Genomic DNA, 25,251 nt, shown 5'->3' on the forward strand with positions numbered 1-25,251 from the left:
TCGGAGTTCTCGTAGCCAAGGAGACCGGAGTCTTTCATTGCTGGCCACGTAAGTACGTGCATCGAGTGCGCAGCTGTACGACGATCTCGTGGTCTAAGTTTTGAATTTCTCTCGACATCTTACCCCATGAAACCTTACGCGATGGTGCTTCCGTCCACGTAAGTGCATCGTAACATCGACTAGGTGACTCTGGTCTGGAGGAGCCCACGCAGGCGACACGATGCGTCACGCATCTTCCTTGGAAAAAGGGCTTCGAGCGAATGAATTTTAGTTAGGATTCATTCGAAACCGTTTCGATTTTCGCAGGGCTTTTTTCGGGTCTTCCGTCGGAAACTTCTTCGTGAAGTCGTTCAATACAGGCGAGGCCTATCTGCTACTACTATTGGTTTTCGCTTTCGTGGTGAGTTGTTCCCCTCGACAGGCCCTCCTCATACGTACTCTGGAGTTTACGCGAGACGCCTGTGAGAATCAGAGCAGCGAGGATTCCTCGAGGTTGACAACCCTGCTGAAATTGAAATTTATTGTTCTGAATGCACTCACGTCCGGAGCCACGGCCCGGACTCATAGACAATCACTTTCAGCTGTTTTACGCGGCTTGCATACGAGGCCGATCGACGGCTCCTGAATGGTTCTGTCCATGCTTGCCCGCTCGCCACTCGGAATCCGTCGTAGCCGAGGAAGAATCCACCGTAAAAAATGGATCGGCGGAGTATTGTGGAAGGGACACTCCATGGACGATGCCCTTGGAGCCGACTTCTACGTGGCCTCCCTGGCACCGAGTAGAGAACAAGGCCAAAAGACCGTGCCCAGAGACGATTCCTAAAGAAGACCTTGCTCAATCCTCAGATGACTTACGGCCTGGGCTACTTGGTCATGTGCAAGATATCGCCCAGATACAAGGAAACCATGAATCCCCAAGTGGAAGAAGTGGAGGTGAAGGCGAGCGAGAATGAGGCAAGTTTTTTTTCGCATCGTGTCGAGTGTCCTGATACCTCGTACATTCACTACCTGAGACGGTCTCATCAACTGCGGAGATTGTTGCAGGCTGAAGGGCAAGTCGACGGCGAGGGACTTGCCGAAGGAGGAGAGGAAGGCGCTGAGGAGGACGGCGGCAGCCACGGGGAGACGGAAAGTAGTGCCGAAGAGGAAGATGAAGCACATGTACACGCAGACGTAGCGGAACACGAAGAAACGAGCGAGAGTATCGCGAAGACAGATCTCACGGATAACTTGAGGCAGCGAAAAGTCGCGCTCGAAACGTCCGCACCGTCGAAAACGGTATCGGGTGGAGAAGAAGAGAAGAGCGAAGAGGAGGAAATCATCATCAGTCCATTGTTAGGAGATGAAGCGGAGCCGAAGAAGAAGAAATAGAGTGACATGTTCAACTATCGTCATTGAGGTCGAATTCCGCGGAGGTTGGCGGGGGAGCGATATCCATATCTGGATGACGATAGCTCCAAACACAGAGCTGCGAGGGAGTTTCTCCTCGGCCCGTCGACATCTGGATCCACGCAAGATGAGCTCGCGCTCACAGAAATTTCAATTTCCCGGAGTTTGCGGCAGAAGTTCGGACGGTTCGAATGCCTGAGTGACATCGGGGGAGTTAAATCCTTGAACTCGTGTGAGATGGATGTCAGACTTCTCGAGTTGCGCGTGTCGAATAAGCTCAAATGGGACGAGTCTGTTCCATAAACAATGCATTTATATACCTTCATTATACAATATTCTCGGTGTTCTCAAGTGAGCGAACGAAGTTTCTAAGAAGCACTCCAATAAATATCTACACTGTAGCGGAACGCGATTCAGATGCCTTCATTTGCTCTGTAGACGAGCTACAGGGGTCAGTCTGGTGGGGTCGCAGGTACGATACCCATCGACGTTATCCCCTAGATCCGGATAGTCTTCGAGGGACACAGCGGATCGGAAACTATTCCGATCGGCCATCGTCGTTCATTTCTTCATCACATCGGACTTGTCGTCAGTTTCGGGAGGACTATTCGCAGCACGATACCTAAGAATCGGGAGTCAGCGGATCTAAGGCCGCACGGCCATGCGTTTTCTAGACCGTGAGGATGCCTGGAGCGCGAGAAGCTCCAACGAATCTGTACAAAGCGACCCAGCTTATCAGAAGTATTTGGTTTGAGTCAGAGCGCTCGATTCTTCCTTCTCGGGATCTGTGAAAGCATCCCAATTGGTTTGGCCGACTACGAAACCGATAGCCTTCGCTCGGTTGATCCTTTTGCGCTCTTCGATATCCGCCCACCGAACTCTCTTCCTTCCACTGGTTGAACGCATCTCGTAGTCATCTGTCACGGTCAGGAAATCGTCCATCGTGATAGCAGCGGATTTCTTCTTTATTCCATCCAAGCGCGCTGCCGAGAACAGAGAAATATTCAGATGATGATCGACGCCCGATCAGGGGAGAGGTATGTTCCGAGGAGAGCAGGTGGAGGGAGACTTGAAATTTCAGCATTCCAAGCACGTATCAGACGACATCCGAACTTACATAATTCTGCCTCGGTTTTCTCCATTCTCTCCCATTTGCTTGGCACGAAGGTCGCTTCTCCAGTCGGCTCTTCGAGTTTCGCTTCACCACCTCCATCCAAGCGACATTGCTCGTCGCTTTGTTGCGCTTCGTCCATCTCGACTTCTTGGATATCGTCCTCACTTTCTAGCAATGGTCTTGGATCCAACGCCACGTACGCCCCAGTGAGCTCTTCCCATTCCGCTTTCATCTGTGGAGGATTCCAATGGGATTAGACTCTTGCAGTTGTTACTTTAGAGCTATCAGCTCAATGGAGCCCTAGCTCTTGTAGGTATACACGCGGGGACGCCTCAGAAAGACGACTCCGGGAGACAAATGCGATCGTGGAGCGGGGCCCGCGAGCCGGTTGCACCGGTATTTTTGCTGCTGCTGTTTGATGCGAAGGTGGGTCGAAGAGGTCGTATCCTTGAGGAGGACACTCGAGCATGAGAGAAATCGGAGAGCTATCCCGGTCATTCCTAGCTCAGCAGATGTCAACCGTGGACCTTCAGCATGATTTTCAAGGTTGAGCGGAGTGATTTGGAAGTGAAGGGGGAGCGAGCTCATATTATATGCATGAACCATGAGTTCCAGTACCAGCAGAGCTCTCGAACTCGACGATTGTTTCCGGCTCTGATTCGAATGGTCCCAGCCAATGTCCTATTCTTCAGACCTTCTACACGATTCCGGGAAGCTCACTCCGACTGAATTTCGATGTCGATGTTTGAAACCAGAGGGCAAGTAGCTAAAGAGCTGATTAAGAGCTCTTTCCTTGAACTCGCATCACCATTCACTCGAGTCTACCCCTCCCGCACGGTTCGAGGGAATTCCACGCAGGGATGCCGTTCGTCGAGGTTTACTAGCCATGCTATTCGCAGAGCAGATGATTCCTAGCAGCGCAATTTTCCATTGGATGCGCTCCGAATCTCAACTATGCCTCTCTCAGCTCTCGTGATATCATCGTCGAACCCGTCGAAGCCATCAATCAAAGAGTTAGGGACGCGGACAACCCTGCCAAGGCTCAGTTCTGCGACGTAGAAGGCGGAACTAGTCTAGTCTCCTCTCCTCAATGGTCAGCGGAGCCGCCCTGGATGCCTCCGGGCGCCCCTAGGAGAGCAGTCGTCAGAAGTCAAGGGGCCGTTGGGCCGATAGGTCGGACGCTTCCTGCTCCAACGGAGCTCGTGGAGCCTCTCGTACCTCTGGAGAACGGATATTCGAGACTAGGAATATCCCACGAAGGGTTTTGCACAGACGCTGGGGCACTTATTCCCCCATCAAGGTCGACACTAAGGGTACTCTCCAAAAGCGTCCCAGCATCCGAGGACATTGGATTGGAGGAACATTCCACATCGGATTTGGGGGCCTCGAGTATCCGGTATCCGCACGTTTCCGTCTTGCTCCGAAACGGTGGTTATCTAGAACTCACCTTCTCAATGCTTTCCAGCGACCGCTTATGTACATTCCTCTCGGAACAAAGCCGAGGATCGTCGATATCGGTCTCCATGATATATATCGCGTACGAGTGTTCTTTCGCAGCGCCCACGAAGCTGTCGACCTTCGAGAGTTTCTCATTTGGTGCGTCTACGACAAGAACATCGAAATGTCGGGCTTCCAATTGCTTGGTGAATGATTTTAGAAGAGCAGCCTCGTAAGTCGACTCCATTTCACTATCGTATTCGTAAATCATCCCCTGAAAAGGAATTATTCCGACGAATGCCTCGAGTCTGCTGCGGTTCATGCGAGAAAATTATTTCTCGCCGTTTTTCCTTCGTTTCCGCCGTAAATCGTAAATATCAACCAATTTCAACCTTTTGGGTTTTCTTCCCGGTCGGCGTCTCGGTTTCGACATCGCCTTCGACTAGGAAGTAATCATCGATGGACAGAACTCGAAGCTCCCCAGATCCGTGTTTGGCTTCGAGCTCTCTCAGGGTCTTGGCTAAGTGACTTTTTCCGGATCCGGGCAGGCCCCGGAGAACGATCGCCAATTTGGCCGGCCTGGCGACTCGTCCCGGGTGAAGGAAGATCTCGGCCGCTGACCGAAGTTCGGGTTTACTCGGAACGGCTTCCGAAGTAACGCTGCACGATCTGTAAAATTAGAGAAAATGGGTCGCGAAAACTGGCTCAAGTGTCTCGTCGACGTTTCGGGATCAGCGAATTCATCGAGAATCACCTTAGATTTGGCGGGGGGGATAGGCTCCATCGACGAGAGAAAAGTGTCTTCGGACCTGCGAGCGATCTGGAAAACAGTCTGTGACTACGGCGCAACGACTCTGGGCTTCTCGCTCATTCAACATCGATGAGGGAGTTGAGCTCGGCAATGTCTCTCAGAATACCGAAATGGTACCTTTCTGAGCTGGAGGCGATGGGTTCCATAGGATCAACTGGAGCAGCCATCGTTCGATGATCGGTCTCGGAAGGGGGGCCGTACTCGAAAACTGCAACAGACTTCGTTGAGTTCAGCGGCATGGGATCGAGGAATCGAAAGAACAGGCGACTTATTACCAAAAGTCGAACATTTATTTTTGTTTCCTCCGTTACATTTCGGAACGCGTAAAATGTGACTGAATCATTAAAGTAGCTCCGAGACTGACATGCATCCGACTGAGCCCGAGCTTCGAGAGTCCAGAGAGGAAACAGAGAATGACAGAAACAGCAGATCCCCCGAATTTCGAGGCTGATTTGGTCTCGTTCGATGAGGAGAACTCTCCCAGAACCTGAGCTCCCTTGTCCATGATTACAGAATTCTCAATGGCTGACTTTAGAGAAGTCAGAGCCTCTACGAAGAAGAGTTCAAACTGTACGCCCCGAATTGGAAATTGCTAATCTGCCTCAGGGGGGAAACATAGGCTATCCGGGTCTCTTAAGCAGAAACGAATCCATTCTCCATTAGAAAATATCTCACGTAGAGCACTCACCTAGCTTTTCGCTGTTTCTCGAAGTCGCTGGCCCCCTGTCACCCATTGTTCCATCATACAAGTCAAACCCTTTCAAAATATAACATGCTACACAAAGTGTTGCTTGATCTATCTAGAAATTTCATTTGCTGGTTTTCCCTAAATTTGTTGTTCTTCTAAGTTTCTGGAGACTTCCTCCCTCGATCCATTTTCCATGAGAATCTGCTCTCAAGATACGGACTACCACTGTTAACGATGGCTTTTTCTTTGATCGGTGTTCTGAACCTCGATTTGCCAATTACTAGTGAAGGGCAAGCTGCTTGCCATTCTTTCTCCATGGCATGCAGCTAAGGTGCTCGGAGCAATTTGATTCGATTGTTGAGATTTCCTCCTCGTTGTCAGGGTTTATTGACACCAGAAACATTATGTCAGGAGACGGTTCAAGCAGCGACAATAACAGTAGCTGCTAAAGAATTTCCGAATATCGTTGTTTCATGATTGACAGTTCTGGAAGTCTTTTGTACATAGAAATTGGGAGTGAGGAAAAGAAGAGAAAAAATGACGGAGAATTCACATGTGTGTGAGTCAATGATCTATTCCTCTTCATTTGCAGGGGAATACAACATGCTTCGTTTCCTAGGTTTCCTTTCAGCTCCGACCTCACGCGACGATCAGAGCGAACGTCGCGACGGCGAGCGATGCCGAGCAGTAGGATGGGAGCCAGTTAGAGAGCTAGATTCTGACTGTGAAACATTCCGCCGAAGGTTCTCTCCATCTACCGAGGAGCGTCGACGAGCTACTCTCTCAGCCAAAAGGATCGATCGAGCTCTCATCTTGCGCGTCCTTCGTTCGTTCGGTTTGGTTCACTCACGGCCACTCGTCGCCTTGCACTTGCTTGAGTGGCTCAGAAAGGCAATCTGGACACTCGCTCTCCAAAAGTGTGATGCAGTTATATTACAAATCAAATTTACAAATTTGCCGTTTCGTAATCTTCTTGGCTGGTTGTCCGCCTACTTACTGGCGGCAGACTCTTCATTGGGAGAACTTGATTCGTCTTTCCGAGCCTCGGTCCCGGGGGGTCCTGCAGATCCGGGGCCGCCTCCGCCAGGTGGTCCTCCACCGCGGCCTCTTCCTCTGAACGGTGGACCTCCTCGACCACCTCTCATGCCTCCGCGCATCATCATCATTCCTGGTGGGCCTCCTCTGCTCGGTCCCATGCCCCGCATGCCACCGCGGCCTCCGCGCATCGGCGGACCATCACTGAATCTGAAACGAGCGATAGATATTCCCTATATGATGATTCGATGCATTCTTCCGGAGGTCGGGGAAAACCACCAAGCCGTTCCCCCCGCTCACGCGGACTCCCACCCGAGGAATTTCGAGTCGCGCACAACGGACCAGGATGAAACTAGCAAATGAACTATATTGATCGAGCTCCTGAATAATGAAGAGAGAAGCTCGAAGCTTACCCAGGCGGTCCGTTCATCCAGGGGGGCATCGGGCCGTCCATGAAGGATGGTGGTCCTCCGAAGTCATCGTTGGGGCCTCCGGACCCACCCATGGGTCCTCCACCGCGACCGCCGCGTCCTCTCATGAAGTTTGGAGGGCCTCCTCGACCTCGGAAACCGCCTTCGAACGGCATCGGACCGTCTCCATTCGGTCCGCCCGGACCACCTCCACGCCCTCTCATACCGAAGGGACCACCTCTCATCGGGGGACCCCCGCGTCCTGGGGGTCCGTCTGGCATGCCACCGCTTCGACCCATCATGCCACCGCGCATGGGGCCGTCGAGATCGCCGCCTCTACCCATTCCGGGGCCTCCGCGCATCATTCCGCCCCGGCCCATCGGCGGAGGACCTCCACGTCCTCGGGGGGGACCGTCCCATGGAGCCTTCCTATCCTCGAAATCGTCGAAACGAGACTTCTTCGCTTCTAATTGTCCTCCGTCCAAATCATCGTTGGGTCTGCGGATTCCACCGAAACCACCCCCGCGCCCGCCAGGTCCTGGAGGGCCTCCGGGTCCTGTCGATCCTCCGGGGCCACCGAAAGGTCCTCCGAAGCCGGGTCCACCACGCGGACCTCCTCTCGACGCCGCGGACGATGGCTGCATGCCTGCCATAGCCAGCATTTTTTCTTGTAGACCTAGAGGAGCGTCTGGTTGACCGTCGTTCCGGCCGGCACCGATCGGTCTACCGAGAGGTTCCTTGTTAGCGTTACCCGATCGATCTTCATCGGCATCGGTGAAACGAGATCTTCTTGGACCGCCCCTGAAACAATTCGAATTGGGAATTGAATGTCGGAGTCTCTGAACAATTCCATGGCGACCGACTCAATAGCGAGGAGAGAATTCGGGAAAAAATAGGGAATCAGTATTTACCGGTCTCTCTCATCCCTGCGTGCAAATCGATCGTCGTCGCGATCTCTGTCTCGATCCCGATCCCCGGCCCCTGGTCCCCTGTCGTCGAAGCGCGGCGGGCGATCCTTGTCCGAAAACCTCGATCCGCCCCCATCGAAACGAGACCCGTTTCTGTCTCCACGATTGTTCATGCTCCCTCCTCTTGCACCTGGACGTCGATCTCCGTCTCTGTCAAATCTACTGTCGGGCCTCGATTCGAATCTCCGGTCCCCGTCTCTGCCCGGTTGGAAGCGGTTCGGGGATCTTTCTCTAGCTGATCCGTTTCCGGTCGGATCTCTCGGATTCCAAGGTCGTCCCTTGCTGTCATCGTTCAGACGCGGCTGCCAAGGCTGTTGTTGCTTGTCGGGTTGTTGGTAGGCCCCGGTGTTGTCTTGAGGTGGATAGGCGCTCTGTTGTGTAGTCCAGGGGGATACTTGTGGCTGTCCACTCTGTTGGCCCCACGGACCCGGAGTCTGCTGTTGCTGCTGTTGGGGTGGTGGCTGCTGCTGTGGTTGTTGTTGTTGCGGCTGTTGCTGTTGTTGCTGTTGTTGCATACCGTTCAGCGTTGGGGGGACAGGTGGAGCGTGCAGAGGGGGCCATTGAGTCGAAGCCGCTGCTGCCGCCGCCGCCGCTGCAGCCGCGGCCGCGTGTTGCTGTTTCAACTGCTCTTTTCGTTGCAGCAATGTCTGTCGTAACGAGCTGGCTTGCTGAACGAAGTTGTTATATGCCTCTCGATCGGGATGGTTCCGGTTCTCATCGAGCCATTTGTTGTAATTGCTCTCCCACTCGTCGAACTGACGTTGGAACGTTTCCAGACTCTCGGTCGGCGCCATCTGTTGAGGGTACGAACTCCAAGCGGTTGCCCCCGTCGGTGCGGCGCTCTGTGTCTGATATCCTTGCCATTGCTGTTGAGCGTATTGAGCCCACGCTTGCTGCAGAGCAGCTGCAGCCGCCGCCGAGTTAGGATCCGCTGTTGCAGCTGCCGTCGCAGCTGCGGCTTGCGGTTGTGGTTGCGTCTGGTTCTGGGGCCACTGTGCGCTAGCGGCAGTCGATTGGGTCCAGGGGTAGCCTGGTTGAGCTCCTTGGGCTGCGCCACCTGAACGAAGACAAAAAATAGGAAACTCGAGTCGAGTGAAGTTGTACACACAGCGGTTTGTCTGCGTGAAGGAAATTGGGCGGCAAAAGAGAATTCCGAGGCTTCGGTCTCGTGAACACTAGTCACTGGACGGGCACGCGACACCGATCGAACTGGCGTCGTCAGCTCACGCGGAATCGCCGGTTTGAACGCTCAACTTACCGGAGGCCGAGTAGCCGTACATGGCGGCTTCAGCAACGAGGGTCGACTTTCTGATAGCTCTTGTCCTAACCAAAGACGTCCACCCTCGATGTTCTCACAAATAGTCTCTCCGACTCGGCTGCTCCACCGCTCTTCGCATCACCGTGAGACTAAGAACGCGGAAAATATTAAACTGTCGAAATGTAAACCTCGTCGACGACACACAACCACCATGATATTCGACGGGAGGCAAACACAGCGCGTCCTCTCAAAATGCCGGCTGCTTCTCTCCGGGAGGTCTTTAAGCACAGGGCGCTGCGTTTGAAACAAGCGCAGGGACCGCCGCGCGAAACTCGAGGGAAAGCCGGAGGCGAACCGTGATGAAGTCGACTTCCTCAGTAATATCGAGCTCTGTGGGACGGTCTCGCCCGATATCCGGATGAATCACGACAGATCTGGTGATGGACTTGCGGCGATCAGCGGCAAGAAGAAAATCAGTCCGACGTTCGGCTGGGCGCGCTGACACCTTGAGCACTCTTCTGAAATCCCTTCAGTGAATTCCTCTTATTCTCCGCGCAAGACATCCATAGCGGAACATGGATCTTCGGACTTCAAAACTCTGGAACGCGAGGGTTCCGAGCTCTCGACCCCAGCCTGCGGTGTGCATCGGTATCCAGGCAACGCGACTAGAATAACAACCCCTCGATGATACTCATTCATGAGTCTCTCGCATTGTGTGCGATTTTGGGGTGGTGAAGCCGAACTCTCAGGATGCTGTCCGAGGTAAGTCGGAGCACGGAGGTCCCGATGCTCTTCGAGAAACCGTTTAGGCCCTTCTCGCGACTTCCTGGTGTTCCAAGACGACCCACGAAAATATTGATGTCGACTACTGACCTACGTGGCATCATGTTTTTCTCTGTCCGACCGCATCTCTTTTGCGTACCGGTTCCCCCTGCTGTTCTGGGGGAACCGACCTCCCGGCACAAGTCTGCCAGATTCCCGATCATCTCATTATCCGAGCATACAATATCAGGTTGGAAAAATATGTCATATCCTACGATCCTTCCAGGTAGCCTCGTAGAAATATGAATCGAACCAGCCCGTGAGCGAAGGCATTCGCTTCCGACGTATTTTGGTGACGCATCATCATCGTGCTCAAATGGGGTCACACAGCGGATTCGAAGTGCCTCGTTTCGTCGTACTTCTCGGCCACTTTGTTCTCCTGATCGTTCTACTGTGGGATGTAGAAGTCGTCGCGAAGTCATCTCTACCTTGGTCTCAACGAGATGATCATTCTCGGGTAGAATCTGTTCAAACACAAATCACCGCGGGTCTTGCAACTTCAACGACATTGGTGGCTATAGAGCTCACATGTTTCATGATTGGTGCGTAGGCGATGTAACTCTGCAGACGAGCACTGTCCACTCACACATATCGCGGGGACTGATGCAAGTATCCATAGTTGTATTTGAAAATCCAGATCCTCATCGACTTGATCCTATTTCCAGGAGCATCGCTTTTCTTCCCCACTCAGTGTCTGTCGTCGGCAGTGGTGCATTCGATAAGTTTCGTCTCGTTAGCGTTCTTCATGGCTGATACCTTTCATGTGAAATACTTCTGGATCTTATTCGTTCTTACAGCCTTGTCCTGCATGGCCGAGGTTACTATTCTGTTCGGCGCGCTGATATTGAACAAGCCCCTTTGAACGACATAGCTTGATCGCCAGGGAGTATTGTGCGGAATAAAGCAATTCATTCTCTGACCAATAAAGTGCTGCCATCGGGTTTTCGTTCTTTGTCGAGGAGAAGCTAGGGGACTTTTTCACCCTGATTGAGTCGGAAGAAGCCGTCGGGAGGAGCCTGAAGCTTAATCGCCGAACTTCATCAGCAAGCTTTCGTTCCGTTGAGCAAGAATCGCCTACGGCACACAGCCTGTGAAACATGACGGAAGGACGGCAATTATCGTCCTGGGATCGTGGAAACAAGTCGATCAGAAATCACTTTGGGCTTGCTTAAATATTTCCCTAAAGAGTCAAGTCTGTGGCGAAGGCTTCCCGAGGAGTCAACCACAAGACGGAGGGAGAGTAGAGCTATAGCTTGTATTACAAACTATATATGCAGGCAAATGCAATATTGCCTAGAACCAGGTATGGCTAAGCGAGACTCTTGTCCAGGATTGAGGCGGGGAGGTTCTCCGCAGAAAGAATAGTGGCGGCACATCGAAGAGAAGTCAGGGATACTCCTTCCTAATGCAACAGCTCTTTATTGTACGAATCTTGAGCGTAGAGGGCAATATTTCTCGAAGATGATCTCCTAAATATCGACATCTGAGTTTCGAAGGATATTCCTGGAGCTATTCTCCAGCTCAAGCTCTTTAAGCTTCTGCGCAAGCACCACGTCGATGTCGTGCTCTTTGAAGTTCGGATCTCTCCCGGGATCGTCGCTGCGAACATCGATGTCCTTCTCTCCGAAGGTTTTTTTCATTAGCTCTCGACAAGCTTTCCTGGCGATGTCCAGTGACGCTCTGTTAGGAACGTCGAATATCTCGATTTCTTCGAACGAATCTTCCCCGAAAGAAATGTTAAGCGCGGTGTTATAATCCATGTTGGGTTTCTCTCGACCTTCGCTGCCATTTTTCAAGATCGCTTGGACTCTGGAACCGAGCACGTCCGGGGTGTGTTGACTCACAAATTGGAGCGAAGCTCCGTGAGAATGAGCGAGGAACCTCAAACAACGGCACACAATTTTTTTATGCTCAGGCTCGAAATCTCGGAATATGTCGTATTTGGTACCGAGTATGAGTAGGGGGACCGGGAAAACATCCATAACTTTGAGGTCTGGATGTTGTTCGCCGATTCGAGCTCGAGCTCCAGACTCCACGGTCGCGGCGAATCCAGGGACGCTCTTCTCTGTCGAGCTCATCACAGATGCAAGACGTTCCCTGACCTCGCTCAGGAGACAATCCATGGTCACGAACAGCTCATCTGGAGCCGAAAGATCCAGAACAAGGATCACAACTAAAGACATCACGCTACGTGAATTTATCGGTATCGATACCATTTTCTTGAATGTTGTCCCGCCGGCTAGTTCGTAGATATGGCAAACATCCGATCCGGCCCCGAGAATCGATCGTCTTCCAAAAGAGTATTCCAGAGCTACTGAGGGTTTCGGATGATCCGAGCGTTCGAGGAATTTCGATATGATCGAGGTCTTTCCAGCTTGTCGACTGCCGATGAAAAACATGGTGCTCTCGACGCAATTGTTCTCGCGGTCCTTCTGCTTCATTTTATGCACGCTGGCTGCGTAGTCCCATAAGTTGCCAAATTGTTGTACGGTGTTCATTATTGTGTGCTTGATTTTCATTCCTCGCGGAACTCGACTCGAAGGGGTTCAGCCAGATGCTGATCGGCTCGATTCCTCACCGTGGGCATATCCTCACTAGTATCGCATGGCGGTGTATTGGTTACGGATGCGCATAGAACCTCTCAGTAGGCGATAACTCACAAACTCCGTATTGCTGACGCAGTAGCTGATGACCCGAACCTCACAGCGGTATTCCAGCGTCTGAACTCCGAACTCGCTAAAGTTCTTCATTATTGCGCCGAAATTAGGAAGGCTCCGAATGCTGACCGATCTAAATCAGATAAGCATCCCAGTCGCCATGGAAACCACAGTGTCGGAGAGTACGTCTGCCGGTTGTCGACGGCCTCTCCTCTAGCGCTCGACGTCCTGATTCCCTGCCTCGAGAATCCCGAATTCCTTCCTTGTCACGAATCCCGGAATCACACGATAGGATCGACCGCATTTCCTCCGGCTCAATTCCTCTCGAAGCCAGATATTCTTATTCTGATAAAGGGTTGACCCCCTCGGTCTCCCGTAGATCGAGCCTAGGAAGCGATGCATCGGAATGATTAGAGGGCTCTGCAAACTCGGCCTCCTCCAGGTTCTTCGACTAAGGAGGCTCCTTTCTCAATTATTATTATACAGGGATCCGCCCTAGAGTTTCGTGGCAAGAGTCCTCGGATGACGCCTCGCTCGCTTGAATGCTCAAACCTCGAATGAACAGGCAAATTTATCCGACGGGGCTTGTCGTTTATTGATCTTTTATTAGGCTGTCCTTGCTTGGTATGGGTACAAATTTTTCTGTGACACCATGGTTTTCCTCCGCTGCACAAAAACATGACACTCAGGGTTAAAATCGCTAAGAAGCGTACTGTCATCTTCTCAGCTCGGGAAAACCTCAAATGAAACCCAGATGGGGATTCCTCGCGTCAGAAACCCCATGCTCAGATCGCGAGATTCCGCGCATCCAGCTCTCGAAGTCGTATTCGATTCTGGTAGGTGTGAAAATTTGTCTTCTAAATAATGCATTCTAAATTTTTTAAAAGTGTATGAATCCTCCTAAAATGGCGCTCCGCAGCGACCTTATTATCTTTCGCCTGTCGTTGTACAACGGTCTGTTTGTCTCCCGACCTTCGAGTCATAATTTAAGTTAAGCTGAATCTAATATGCTTTCTGCACTTCCCTTATCGATTGCATCCAGTCATCGCGAATTTGGGGGCTTTCCGCCGTAAGAACTTTGGTGAAACCGACCCCCAAGAGCTCGAAAGATGTGCTATCGTAGGCCTCTTGAAGCTTGATCTTAGCTACGGCTTGGTGCTCCACGGTTTCGTCTTTTCTGAAAAGATTTCCTCCCCTAGTCCGAATGATCACGTGTCGAGCGCTCTGTAAGCGAAAAAGAAAAGCCCGTGAGACACCAAGCGCACAAGTCGGCGTAGGGGGGACCCCCCTACTAGATGCAGACAATTCCTGAGAACAGGCATAGAAATTCCGTCGTCTGCACCAAGCGCACTCGACAGAGCATAGGCGATGCTCAACGAATATGCAGATGCGAATCACTGAGGAGCGCTCAGATATGAGGGTTGGTCTATTCTTCTCCCTTTGGAGCATAGAACAGTGATCGTGCCGAAGAATGGGAAACGGAGGTATGCCTCTGGCTCCCAGAGTGACCTGATAAAGACTTGAAGTGCCCTCGGAGGAAGAGTCAACCCGAGCACAAGGATCGTCGTGGGACTTTCCAGAACTGAGGATGAATTCCTATGCTTCAGAATTAATTGAAGAAAATCTTCCTCGTCACCGGTACTTTATTCGACTTGAACGAACACAATAGTTATCGGCGCTCTGAGCGTAGAGATTCTAGCTTCAAATTAAATTATACACATTCCAGAGAAATTTTCTAGAATCACAAGAGTTATCTAGGCGGAGAAAAGGAGTTACCAACCAAAATAACATCGCACTTCGCAGCATCTTTGGAGCCGCATTTCGGAAGACGGAAAGTATCCATTTTCAATACGAGCTCGTTCACGCTCTTCAGAGTGCTCGGTATAGCCGACGGCGCGATTCCCTGAAAAGATCGTAGTTGATCATCATGTCAATGCTATCGCCCTCCCACCGCACGATGGGACAACGGGAAATTTGCAATCAAAATCATCCTGAGGATGAGGACAACGGACCTTGATCCCGCTTAGGGTCGGTTGTTCCTTGTCCAGCCACTGGATCAAATCTTGGATCCGACGCAGAACTGGCGTCTGTAGCTTCGAGTTGTACTTCGTGAGCAGGGTGAGCAGATGGAACAAGTGGTCTTTGACCACAGTCGGGAAAGTAGTGGTGTTGACGTATCGGTGGAAATCGTCCTTCTGTAAAGTTAGAAGAAAATCGTACCAACGCAGAAGCATTAATTAGCAAGATCGTCCGAGATTGGATCGAGATCGATCAATGAATACTGCGCCACGAACCATAATGGCTCTATTCTCCATGTCCATGCGCGCCAAGATCTCTGGTTTGTTCTTCCAAGAAGCGCATACAGCGACGGACTCGCTGAACTTCTTGAGTACAGGATGGTAAACCTCCTTCATTCGAGATACGTTCCAGACGTCTGCGAGAACATCCCGTTGATTGGATTCGATGGCTCTCTCGAGGCGTTTTCGAGCCGCTGAGTTTTCCGCTGAGATCTTACGCAGTTCTTCAGATGTTTGGAGAGCGTTATCGTCCCCTGATTCCATGAAAACGCGGCCGAGTACTTCGAGCCGCTTCGCATAGATGCTCAAAACATCGAGAGTTTCTTTAACGATGTGATCCACCGATCCCATCCTGTAGCGTTGAACGAGACAGGTGAGATAAATATTATTGAGACCGCGGTATAGGTATGGATGAGCTTATCGATCGCATTCTGAGATGGATTCGATTCGCCGGCTCATGAATGACGTTCCAGCATCGGTGCGTTCATAGAATGGAAGAGACACGATGAGAGCCGGAACGAGATGCCGCCTCGGAACAGGGCTCGCGAAACGAGTGATCAGTGATTTATTAGGATCCCCTACGTTTTTGTCACGACTCCTCAGGAGTGGGATGAAAATTGGCTCGAGCTGAGCGTTTTGTAGGGTCATCGGAGGCAGCGAAGTTTCGCCGATGGCCAAAATCACAGGCTTGAAACTTAATCTATCGGGAACGATCGTGTCCCGTCCACCAAACTGACCTGAACAGAGTCGTTTTTTTTTCCGACGGCTCAATTTATCCACGAATATTTCACCCGCGTCGCGATAAGACGGGAAGCAACGCTCGACTTGGGAACGAATGTCACGCTCACCCTCCACTGTCCTCTCTGCACATTCGGATTTGCACGTCAAATCTGAAGGCATCCTAAATGTGCGGAAGGAATCTCAGGGAATCGCAGGCCCTCATTGGTCATGCACAGGATGAGGCTATGTTCCGGATGAAATCTGGAATCTCTCCCTCGAAAGTGCTCTCGCGGCATCCGAGCTCTCCCCTTCTTCTGTCAAGCACGATGTCCGCTCCGGATTGCTGTTGTTATTAGAATTCCACGAGGTAGAGCATGATCGAACCAGAATGTATAAAATCTGCCACAGACGACAATCCCCAACCGAGGTGCAATATTTTTGATTGGATTCTGAAAGATGAGTCAACGACGAAGACGCAATACATGCTGAAGCTGCCGGAGCTTTTAGGAAAAAACCCGTTTAGATATTGGAACGCCTATTTTGGTCTCAAACGCTTGCTCGAATACTCTGGCGCCGACGCTGAAGTCCGCGGACAGGAAAGAGTTGAGCCGATTCCTTCCAAATCGTAATTAGCGGCTGCCTAACAAAGTCCGATATTCTCCGTAGCGGGGTGTAGGCTGACTCGTAACGCCTACGGCGAGCGGCAACAAGTGATCTTCGCACGATCCCGTTGTCTGGCCTGCCCAGCCGGGCGGCTGACTGACGGAATGGCTTCTTCTTCTCTTCGGCGGATCTCAATTGGTTATCGATTTCTTTGTGGTAGGCAGAATCGTCTTCAGGTCATTCGTGGAAGGTTGCGCCATTCATCCTTGAACTCCGTCGGTTTTAGAGCCTCTAGAAAAAACAAGATCAATCAACTAGTGGGTACTATAAAGGGCTCAAGCGAAAGTCTGGAAGCACGGAAGACTTTGTCTGACTACTCCTGCTACACGTCGATCCGCGGTAGTCTGGTTGTTGAGGGAGGAAGTCCGCCGACTCGTCATCGACTCTGTGGGAGTTTATTCCGGCGAAGCTTTACCGATACCCTCCGGTTCGCAGGAGCACAGAACGAATCGCGCAGACTTCATGTAGGTGTCCGAGATTCCTCGGTAGTCGACTGCATTTCTATGCTCTTCTACGACCAAGCGGGATCGAATCGCCGATTCTCCACCGAGTTCGAAGCACCTATCAATATCTTCGACAATAGAGCGTCTGCTCGAGCCTCCGAGAGGTGGGCAGTCTTCGTGTCAGCAATCCGTATGGCTCAGAGGACATACAGCTGCTGTTTCGGGTCAGCAACGTGAAAGGAGCGAGGTAGCTGCCAGTTGTTGTCTTGTCCGACACCAGCTCTATCTCACTTATGCTGTTCCGTCTTTCAGCGTTTTAATTGTCATAATTGCGAAAACTCCGCCAGCGGCGGCAGGAGCTCAAGACAAAGCATCCTTCCTAGCTCCGTGAGTTTTCCACAGTCGAAGTGTGCATGTGTGAGCAAGCGACTCCGCGCGTTTGTAACTCACCAGAAAGCAACTCGTGAGGTCACATAAGTTCGCGGAACCAGTTTTCTGGTTTCGTTAGGAAACTAAACATTTTCCTCCGTTTTGCTGCATATTCGCGTTTCGAAGATGCGGCATCGGAGTCGCAATATAGAAAAAAAATACTCTGACGGGAATCTGATTCGAACAAATACCTTCAGGAGCACCTAACTGCTAATACTCGGCAACATCCGTCACCTCGATCTGCTTCAGATCGACCGACGAGTACTGAATTGGCATCTTGAATGTTGTCGGCTCCACGCGATCTAAGATTGGAGAGATGTCTCGGACAACGGGACCCCATCAGGAGGCTCGCGTGCTTTCGGAGGTCTAAATCTGGGCGAGAACAGACAGAACTTTGCGTCAAACATTCTCGTAATTTAGAATTGCTGATTCCGAAGCGGATACCGATCCCTACCAGTGGCGTTCCTAGCCCATTTTGCGCCCGGGGCAGAGGACGGGAATGCGCCCCCTTCATGTCGATTTTTTTTCTACAGAAGACGACGGATTGAGTTTTCAGTATACTTTACATATACATCTTTACATTTATTGTTCTGATCTCTTCACTCTGTTTAAACTTAAAACATTCGAAGGTTCCGAATTACCACGTATCACAATATACCACATGTTTAAAATACGACTTTTCGAGCCTTCACCGAAGCGAAGGTATCGATTAAAGATTCGAAGTCGGTGTCCTCGGTGACTTCTCTCTCTATGCTCATGATAGAGAGATCAATCAGTCTGTCTTGCCCCATTGACGCTCGGAGGTATGATAGGATGAGCTTAAGCTTGCTGAAGGATCGCTCGCAACTGGCGATCGAGACGGCAATCGTCAGTAGTATTTGTATCGCTACCCGAAGATTGGGGAAGACACTCTCGTCGCCGTATTCTATGATGAAATTGAGGAGTTCTTCGGGTTTCCTTAATCGTAACTCCTCCCGCACGCTGACTAACATCCTACAATCACATATCTCTCTGTATAAGTCGTTACCGTCGACATCATCCGAATACATATTCGCAAATGACAAACAATCGGACCTCAATTCGTTCAGCTGGCCTTGTAGTAGCCGCTGAGTGTCGAGAAGGAACCCGAAAGTATTGTCTAGGTTTGTCAGTCGCTCGAACCTTTCTCTCATTTCTCGCTGAAGCCGGTCGATCGTTGAGTACATAACACGGCGCATTTCTTGTATAGCGGAGATTTCAGAGTTTCGGTGTTCATCTGGCATACTTCTTCTTCTCCTATTGCGTTTCTCGAATGCTACATCGTATTCATCGCAGAGGCATTGGCCATCAGTGATGGCTGCGTCTACGAAATCGCATCCTTCTCTGGAGAAGGTGTTCTTCAGAGACGACAGATCATTGGCAGCTTCATGGAAATTCATGGAGGGATCCTGGAGTCTCTTCTGGACCCTATCGACTCTGCTCAGGAGGTTATTCCAGAAGCCGTGAAGCGTCAAGAATTCATACGAGACCATGCGGGTGAATAACTGACGTGCCTCACTTCTAGTTTCTACCGAGTCGCAGGAGTCATCAGACATTTTATCCAGGAGATCGATAATCTCCCTGACATGCGTGCTGACTACTTTGACAGCATCGCTGCGAGAGCTCCATCTTGTTTCAGACTCGCGTTTCAGTCCGACGGGGATCGTCTTTTTCAACTTCTCCCATCGCAGAGTCGAACGGGAAAAGAAGGCGTACAGGGCTTCAATAGTCGCGAAGAAGCTAATCATTGCTGGTTCACTGCGGGCAGAGTGCAAGCCGGCTAGATTGAGGGAATGATTATCACAATTCACGAATAACGCTAAACCATTCTTCTCGAGCAGCCGTTGATTCACACCGGAGCGGTGACCGGCCATGACGGCGGCATTGTCATAGCATTGGGACCGGCAGTTCCCGAAATCCAGCTTGTCGTCCTCAAGTTTTTCAAGATCGTCGCTACCAATGCCTCAGCATTCTTTTCATGTACTTGAACGAAGCCGAGGAAAGACTCCCTGACCTGAGCTTTTTTCTGTTCATAATCAACGTCGACATATCTCAACACGAACGAAAGTTGCTCTCTGTGAGCAAGATCGGGTGTGGAATCCACGAGAATCCCGTAATATTTGGCCTTTCTGATTTTTCTCAGGAGTTTTTCCTTCACTTGTCCTGCCATGAGATGAATGAGCTCATTCTGCGTTCTAGACCCCAGATAGGACGTCGAGCCCGGATTTCCCCGAGAGCGAGTCATGTGGTCCTTGATGATTGGGTCGAAGTTTGCGACGAGCTTCATTAGGCCGAGAAAATTCCCGATATTACCCACGTCTTCGCATTGGTTTTCCCGGTGGCCTCTGAGTGGCAAATTCTGTGTAGCCAGGAATTTGATGCAGTGACTTATTCTGCTGAGAACATACCTCCATTTCTGTTTCTCGGTTGCATACACTGATTGCACTTCGATATCGATAGCGCTATTAGTTCTCAGATTTCTTTCGAGCTCTTTCCAATCAGCGAAACAGGCTCTATGAGACGGAGCATTTTCATGAGCATCCATCCTTTCTATATTTTTTCCACTTCGTGAATCCTTGGGAGGACGTCAGTGCTGAATTGTGTCCATCAGCTCTGGCGAAGAGAAGGCAGCAGAAGCAGTAAGCTGCGCCCTTCGTTGGAGAGTAGACGAGCCATGTGCGGAGAATCTTTGTGCCGAGGCCATTTCCCAACCCTTTGTAGAACCACGATTGAGTCATGCATCTCCGCCGCGTCGAAAAAAAAGGGCCGTTTCTGTTCTGAAAGTACTCGCTCCCTAGGGTCACCATCTCAACTCTTAAACTATCGGAGACGGTGACTTTTCCGGAATTCGAGTGAAACTCCAGTAGCCCAAGATCGTGCTCGGCGATAGCTGCCGGTGTGGATGAGACATTGGTTATGAGTGAGTCTTCCGGAGCGTTCACTGATGATGCTGTGACACTGGTATCCCGGGAAATTTCTTCCGAAGTCACTGGGTCTGAGTCGCCGTCATAAAGAGAATCAGTCGGGGTCGGCGGTATTTCATGGCCATCACGAAGAGATTCAGTCGGAGTCGACGGTATTTCATCGCGAGCACGAAGAGAATCAGTCGGAGTCGACGGTATTTCATCGCGAGCACGAAGAGATTCAGTCGGAGTCGACGGTATTTCATCGCGAGCACGAAGAGAATCAGTCGGAGTCAACGGTATTTCATCGCTATCACAAAGGGAATCAGGGGGAGTCGGTGGTACTTCATCGTGATCAAATGGGGTTCCCGGCGGAAGAGTTTGCGGTGTTGTCGATTTGTTCCGAGCTAAAAATGACAGGAGAACCTTTCGACTTTTCTCCGTCTGTCTATGGATCGATTTCCTTCGTTTTCGGCCCTGAGCTCCGCTTTCCTTAATACCATTTCGTTTCATGTCTATACTTCAGTCTGCAAAACAAGCTAACATGAGAGCTTCGCCGTGACTCGAGTCATGGATTTGGAGCTTCAATTTCATCGGAGAAGTCGCAGAACTCACCCGAATTTCCACAGTAATGTATGTGTGTGTATTTCTCGCAGAACCCTTAATTGTTTACGCGCCAAACTTTGGCGAGAGAGCGAGATAGTGAATTCCGTGTGGCGCAAAGACACGGGGAGGAGGATCAGCGAGGGTCACTGGGAACGTACATATATCTCTTGGAGACATTCGCTTCACTCGAGCGGACCAATAGGATGGCTCTCCATGTTGCGGGAGGAGATAGCTTCACTGTCTCTTGTATAAATTTTGAATTCCACTGTATTAGAATCAATTCTAACCTCCCTATTCGCGCTTAGCTAAAATGAACAGAAATCACGATTTTGCGCCCCTCCGAAGTCGGCGCCCGGGGCACGTGCCCCGGTTGCCCCCCCCTAGGAACGCCACTGATCCCTACGACCCCATGGGTATGATGATTAGCTCTCCAAGAGAGCGAGAGATACATTGAAGTCTGGAGTGATGCTTCTGGAGCTGTCGGGGTGGGAACCGTCAGTGGAGCGGGCAGGGGTCGGTCACCGTGGTACGGGGGAGCTCGTCCCGGCGCAGCGCGAGAGTTCTCCCAAATATCCCCCCGAGGACAATAGAATGGATTTGGCCGAAGTCGTGGAGGGCATTCCGAGTTCCGATCAGGGCAATGCATATTCCTTGCCTTGCCACAAGCCCCGTCTTGGGTGTGACTCTATCAGGAAGGGGACTGATGAGAGCTGCATAGAATCTTCATTTCCGTAAGGTTGGGGTACAGCCCCAAGTCCACTTTTTTTCTGGAGCTCGCTCGAGCCCGTCGTCGCGTCGGTCGGTCATTCGTTCGAAAGGAGAAACTGCTGTCTATTCCCCTGCGGCATACAGCCTTGACGTTGTATCTATAGACCGAACGGGCAGGCGAGCGAGCAAACGGAGCGACGATGACGGCGACGAGTGACTGAGCTAGGCGTCAAAGAAGACGCGGAACAAAAGTTGTCCTTCGGCTCTGCATTGATGTCGAGTCAAGCTGAGTCAAACCGTGCACAGGATGACCGTATGTCAGCTTGACCGACCGAAACGAAATCCACGGCTAGCAAATGTATACCAACGGAATAATCCACCGCAGAGCGACCTAGCCGTCCAACAACCGCCTCCCCGCGAGTACGGACGGCCATCGGTTCGATCGTGCTTGGGAAACCGATCGTACACATGTAGATTTTTTGAAAATCAAGACGGGGATCGGAAAATCCTTCCCGAAGAAATACGTTTTTGTCTGGGACAGCGGTTTCAAAACGATATTTTCGCGCATGCTGTCCAACACATTCAGGCAGATTGACAACTTCCGATTTTGTTTCACATTTATCATAGGGAAAGCGAGAACCGCATATCAAGTTCTCCGTTTTGACAATCATCCATCAACGTCACAGTGTTCACTCAAATAAACGATTTCCGATGCGTTGATGGGAGACGACGAACGATAGTTCGACGGAGTGAGACATATTGCGAAGATCACGTGATCAGAGAAATCGGCCCGTCTATCCCGACAGCTTTCAGTGAAGCGCTGAAACTTCCGTGGCCAGCAAAGGTTTTCGGTACGCTGACGGAGGGAGAGGGCGCGGTCGGAGGAGGATGCTCTCTCTAGAAGAATTCCGAAATCTCAGCTCTTCATCTGGGCTTCTCAACCACCGAGCATTTGACCTTGGTGCGTCCATTTCTTCAATACATACTCCAGAACCTGCCCCTCTGTCGGAAACTCCCCGTAGATTGGACACTGCTCTTCTTCCTGATTGTCCACGGTGTGTAATCCACTGATTATCATCATCCATTAGAGCTCAATACCGGAATTTGAAGGATTCTTAATCGGCAAGGCATATTTCCTCCAGCCCTAAGGAGAGGCAGCCCACAATTCTTCGCGGCTGATTTGAGGATATTCTCGACTTCCCCCCTCGGAAAGTCTGCGTCGAGTATCCGACGGTGCAGCGAGCTCGTACAATATCCCATGCTCGTACTGTTGTCAAATTCGCTGTCGTTCACGGCCGACAGCATCATTCCATCAGGATTTGCATTGATGGATAGAAGAGATATTCCGTCGTCTGATTTCGAATAACACTTCAGGAGGCTTCATCCGATCGGGAAGACGGCAGAGATCGACGCGCGTAGACGCCGATGAGCGACCTCTCCCTGGAGGATCACCAAAGTTTAGTCGGGAATGTATCGACTCAAAGCTACGGTGGGGGTTATGGATGTGACTGTCGATCGTTCCGAAAATGAGGCAAACGCCAGTTTGTTACTTTTCTTCGTAGAGCCATCGTCGCCGTCGCTGATGTTGTTGTAGACGTTCTCCAAGAAAGCGATGAAGAAAAATAGATGGCGAAGTAAGGGAAGAAGAAGAAGGAAACCAACAGAGAAACACGAATAACATCCCGGTGATAATTAGAAGGGGGAGACAGTCGTCGTCGACGACGACGAGAAAGAAGCGACAATTACGGGGCCCGTCCTCGCCGTCGAGAAGCATCAGCCCCGACCCACCACCAACACCAACAACGACCGAAACCAAGACCAAAGATCAACCAAGCAGCCAGTCAACCGGCCGGCCGGCCAGCGAAGGAACCAGACAACCCACCACCCAAACCAAAACTTGATATTCACTTCATTTACCCTTCGCTCTCTCGACAAGCATTCAAAAATTAGTTTTCCGCGCAACGGCGTAAGTTTCCAGGCTTCGGTAAGACGACAGCCCAAGCATTTAATATATTTACGAGTTGATTAATGTTGCTCTCAGTCAACCAGACGATTTGAGAGCAATTATCCGAAACTCAACTCGATCGAACAGCGAGCAATCTGTCGGTATCGGGTTGGGGAACAGAAGTTGGAAGGGACATAGTTCCTGTTCTCTTACCGCACACCTCCACGGATGCCAGCAGACGCAGAACAATTATGTCTGAATGAGTTCAGAACGTCCACCGACTCACTTAACGTACCTCTGGACCTCTAGCCATCCGAGGGATCGAATTCGTTCACATTTTTGGAGCTCAGCGGATTCCTGAGGATAGTTTTATTTCGACCTGTGTGCTTTCCTGATGTTTCTAATTTGCCTGCTCGATCGCCTCCCCTTCATGGTGAGGAAAGATCGGGACAGTTTTGACGGACAATGTCGATTTCGTTCGAAGGGACGTTCTCGAGAGGATCTGTTGCGGAACCATTTCTAAGCCTAGACATCTAGAGAGGGGTCTTGGATATTCCTCGTTGAGAAAACGAACAAACACAGACGAGGAATTTGAAAATTCGCTGATTCACAAGGATTACCACGCGCCGCTCCGTTCGGAGCGCTCATGCTTGAAAGAGGAGGATCACGCGCACGATTATGCGAGGTTCTTCACTTGAGGAATGAGACGGGCTCTGACGTGTGAAATAATTTCTTTTCCTGAGAGCGATCAGCTTCAGATTCATACTTCCATGCTGAATTCGGTGGACGATTCTCGCCATCAGCGGTGCGGCTCACTTGTTCAACATTCGATTGATGGTTTCATCAGGGCGCCGTGTTTTACCCCGGCGAGCGGGTGCAGCCAATAGAAAGTTCAACGGAGGGACTGAACAACAAAATTGAGGAGTGCTCGATTTCGAGGCCTGTGTCGAGTAATCGAGCTTCTCAAGGTGTTCATTAGTCGGAGCGTACGCTTGTTCGCTTTTTCGATGAGCAAGCGGGCGGGCGGGCGGTCGGCGGATTGACGGGCGTTATCACACGCGCGAGCTCATAGCGAGCCAGTGGTTGAATTAATAAACAATTAGTCTCCCAATATTTGAAAAATATTGCCTGTCTTCTTTTTCAGCACCAAAACGGCTACCGGTGTTGAGCGGAGCTTGAAAAAATGCGGGAATTCGAAGGCGGCGGAGAAACTTGGTCAACAAAACGGCTCCGTTGAGAATCATGGGGACATTATCCTGACCGACCGTGTTATCGCTCGTACGTCCGTCAGTCCGGTCGTGTGGGATGAGGTCGTTCGTATCATCTCTGGTCATCTTTGCATCTCGGCTGTGGTTGGTCTGCTTGTCGAGAAACATTCCTGCTTCTGCAACTCGCTCCGGCTGCAATTACTGGCAGCCACTTTTATCGCTGGATTCGGATCGAATCCGATATCATTGTGGACGGAAAATTGCCCGCTCACTCATTATTTGCTGTCTTCATTTTTTCAAGGGTTTCGAAGACAGCTTCTTTCCGGGTTATGCGCAGACTCTTTCCAGCTCGTTTTAGTTCTTGGCGACAGCCGTCGAATGATCCACGTCGGTCGCAAAGTGTCCCCAGTCGGATCGGTGGAGACATCCGACGCGAAACTGAAGCTCCGCTCACGGAGAACTTTTCCTAAGGCAGAAGACGCGTATGTAGAACTTGAGACGGAAGAATACTGTCCGCATTTGGGGAAGCTCAATCCGTCGGATGTACATACTTCCGGATGTTGAGGAGGTGAGCTGCTAGAGGGAAGTGCCGCGGATCTGCGACCAGTGATCGGGATCTTACGCGACCCGAAGAATGATGAGGGACGGGAAAACCACGAAATGACATAAACCTCGCACTCGTGCTTCGGGCATTCCTGGTATCGTATTCGGCGAATTCGAAA

At 51.0% G+C, this 25,251-nt stretch overlaps 6 protein-coding genes across 7 annotated transcripts; 1 reads left to right on the plus strand and 5 right to left on the minus strand.

The window, feature by feature from the left end:
* Positions 1-1,974: 1,974 nt before the first annotated feature.
* Positions 1,975-9,132, minus strand: LOC100905278 (RNA-binding protein EWS). The gene is made up of 10 exons (XM_029110987.1): positions 9,111-9,132; positions 8,348-8,909; positions 7,796-7,945; positions 6,888-7,685; positions 6,437-6,684; positions 4,869-4,959; positions 4,333-4,609; positions 3,951-4,214; positions 2,507-2,735; positions 1,975-2,372 (listed from the first exon to the last, which is right to left on the minus strand). Exons 1-10 carry the CDS (start codon positions 9,130-9,132, stop codon positions 2,125-2,127), a joined length of 2,889 nt encoding a protein of 962 aa, XP_028966820.1. The 3' UTR covers positions 1,975-2,124.
* A 667-nt stretch (positions 9,133-9,799) lies between these two features.
* On the plus strand, positions 9,800-10,794 carry LOC108864013 (transmembrane protein 107). Its single transcript, XM_018638851.1, has 3 exons — positions 9,800-9,872; positions 10,159-10,474; positions 10,598-10,794. Exons 2-3 carry the CDS (start codon positions 10,249-10,251, stop codon positions 10,792-10,794), a joined length of 423 nt encoding a protein of 140 aa, XP_018494367.1. The 5' UTR covers positions 9,800-9,872; positions 10,159-10,248.
* A 607-nt stretch (positions 10,795-11,401) lies between these two features.
* On the minus strand, positions 11,402-12,430 carry LOC100905426 (cytoplasmic dynein 2 light intermediate chain 1). Its single transcript, XM_003741635.1, has one exon. It carries the CDS (start codon positions 12,428-12,430, stop codon positions 11,402-11,404), a length of 1,029 nt encoding a protein of 342 aa, XP_003741683.1.
* Positions 12,431-13,167: 737 nt separating this feature from the next.
* On the minus strand, positions 13,168-15,938 carry LOC100903119 (uncharacterized). Of its 2 annotated transcripts, XM_018638855.1 has the most exons (5): positions 15,624-15,938; positions 14,884-15,238; positions 14,602-14,784; positions 14,370-14,492; positions 13,168-13,813 (listed from the first exon to the last, which is right to left on the minus strand). In XM_018638855.1, exons 2-5 carry the CDS (start codon positions 15,235-15,237, stop codon positions 13,592-13,594), a joined length of 882 nt encoding a protein of 293 aa, XP_018494371.1. In that variant the 5' UTR covers position 15,238; positions 15,624-15,938; the 3' UTR covers positions 13,168-13,591. The 2 variants fall into 2 exon arrangements, with proteins under 2 accessions (XP_018494371.1, XP_003741668.1); XM_003741620.2 differs by lacking the exon at positions 15,624-15,938 and having other exon boundaries at positions 14,884-15,564.
* Positions 15,939-17,806: 1,868 nt separating this feature from the next.
* LOC100905573 (uncharacterized) lies at positions 17,807-18,907 on the minus strand. The gene has a single exon (XM_003741636.1). It carries the CDS (start codon positions 18,905-18,907, stop codon positions 17,807-17,809), a length of 1,101 nt encoding a protein of 366 aa, XP_003741684.1.
* Positions 18,908-19,008: 101 nt separating this feature from the next.
* LOC100905719 (uncharacterized) lies at positions 19,009-19,704 on the minus strand. The gene has a single exon (XM_003741637.1). The coding sequence runs from the start codon at positions 19,702-19,704 to the stop codon at positions 19,009-19,011; it is 696 nt and encodes a 231-aa protein (XP_003741685.1).
* Positions 19,705-25,251: the final 5,547 nt, after the last annotated feature.

The sequence above is a fragment of the Galendromus occidentalis genome, unplaced genomic scaffold (assembly GCF_000255335.2).
Source record: "Galendromus occidentalis unplaced genomic scaffold, Mocc_1.1 scf7180000077190, whole genome shotgun sequence".
Taxonomy (NCBI): Eukaryota; Metazoa; Arthropoda; class Arachnida; order Mesostigmata; family Phytoseiidae; genus Galendromus; species Galendromus occidentalis.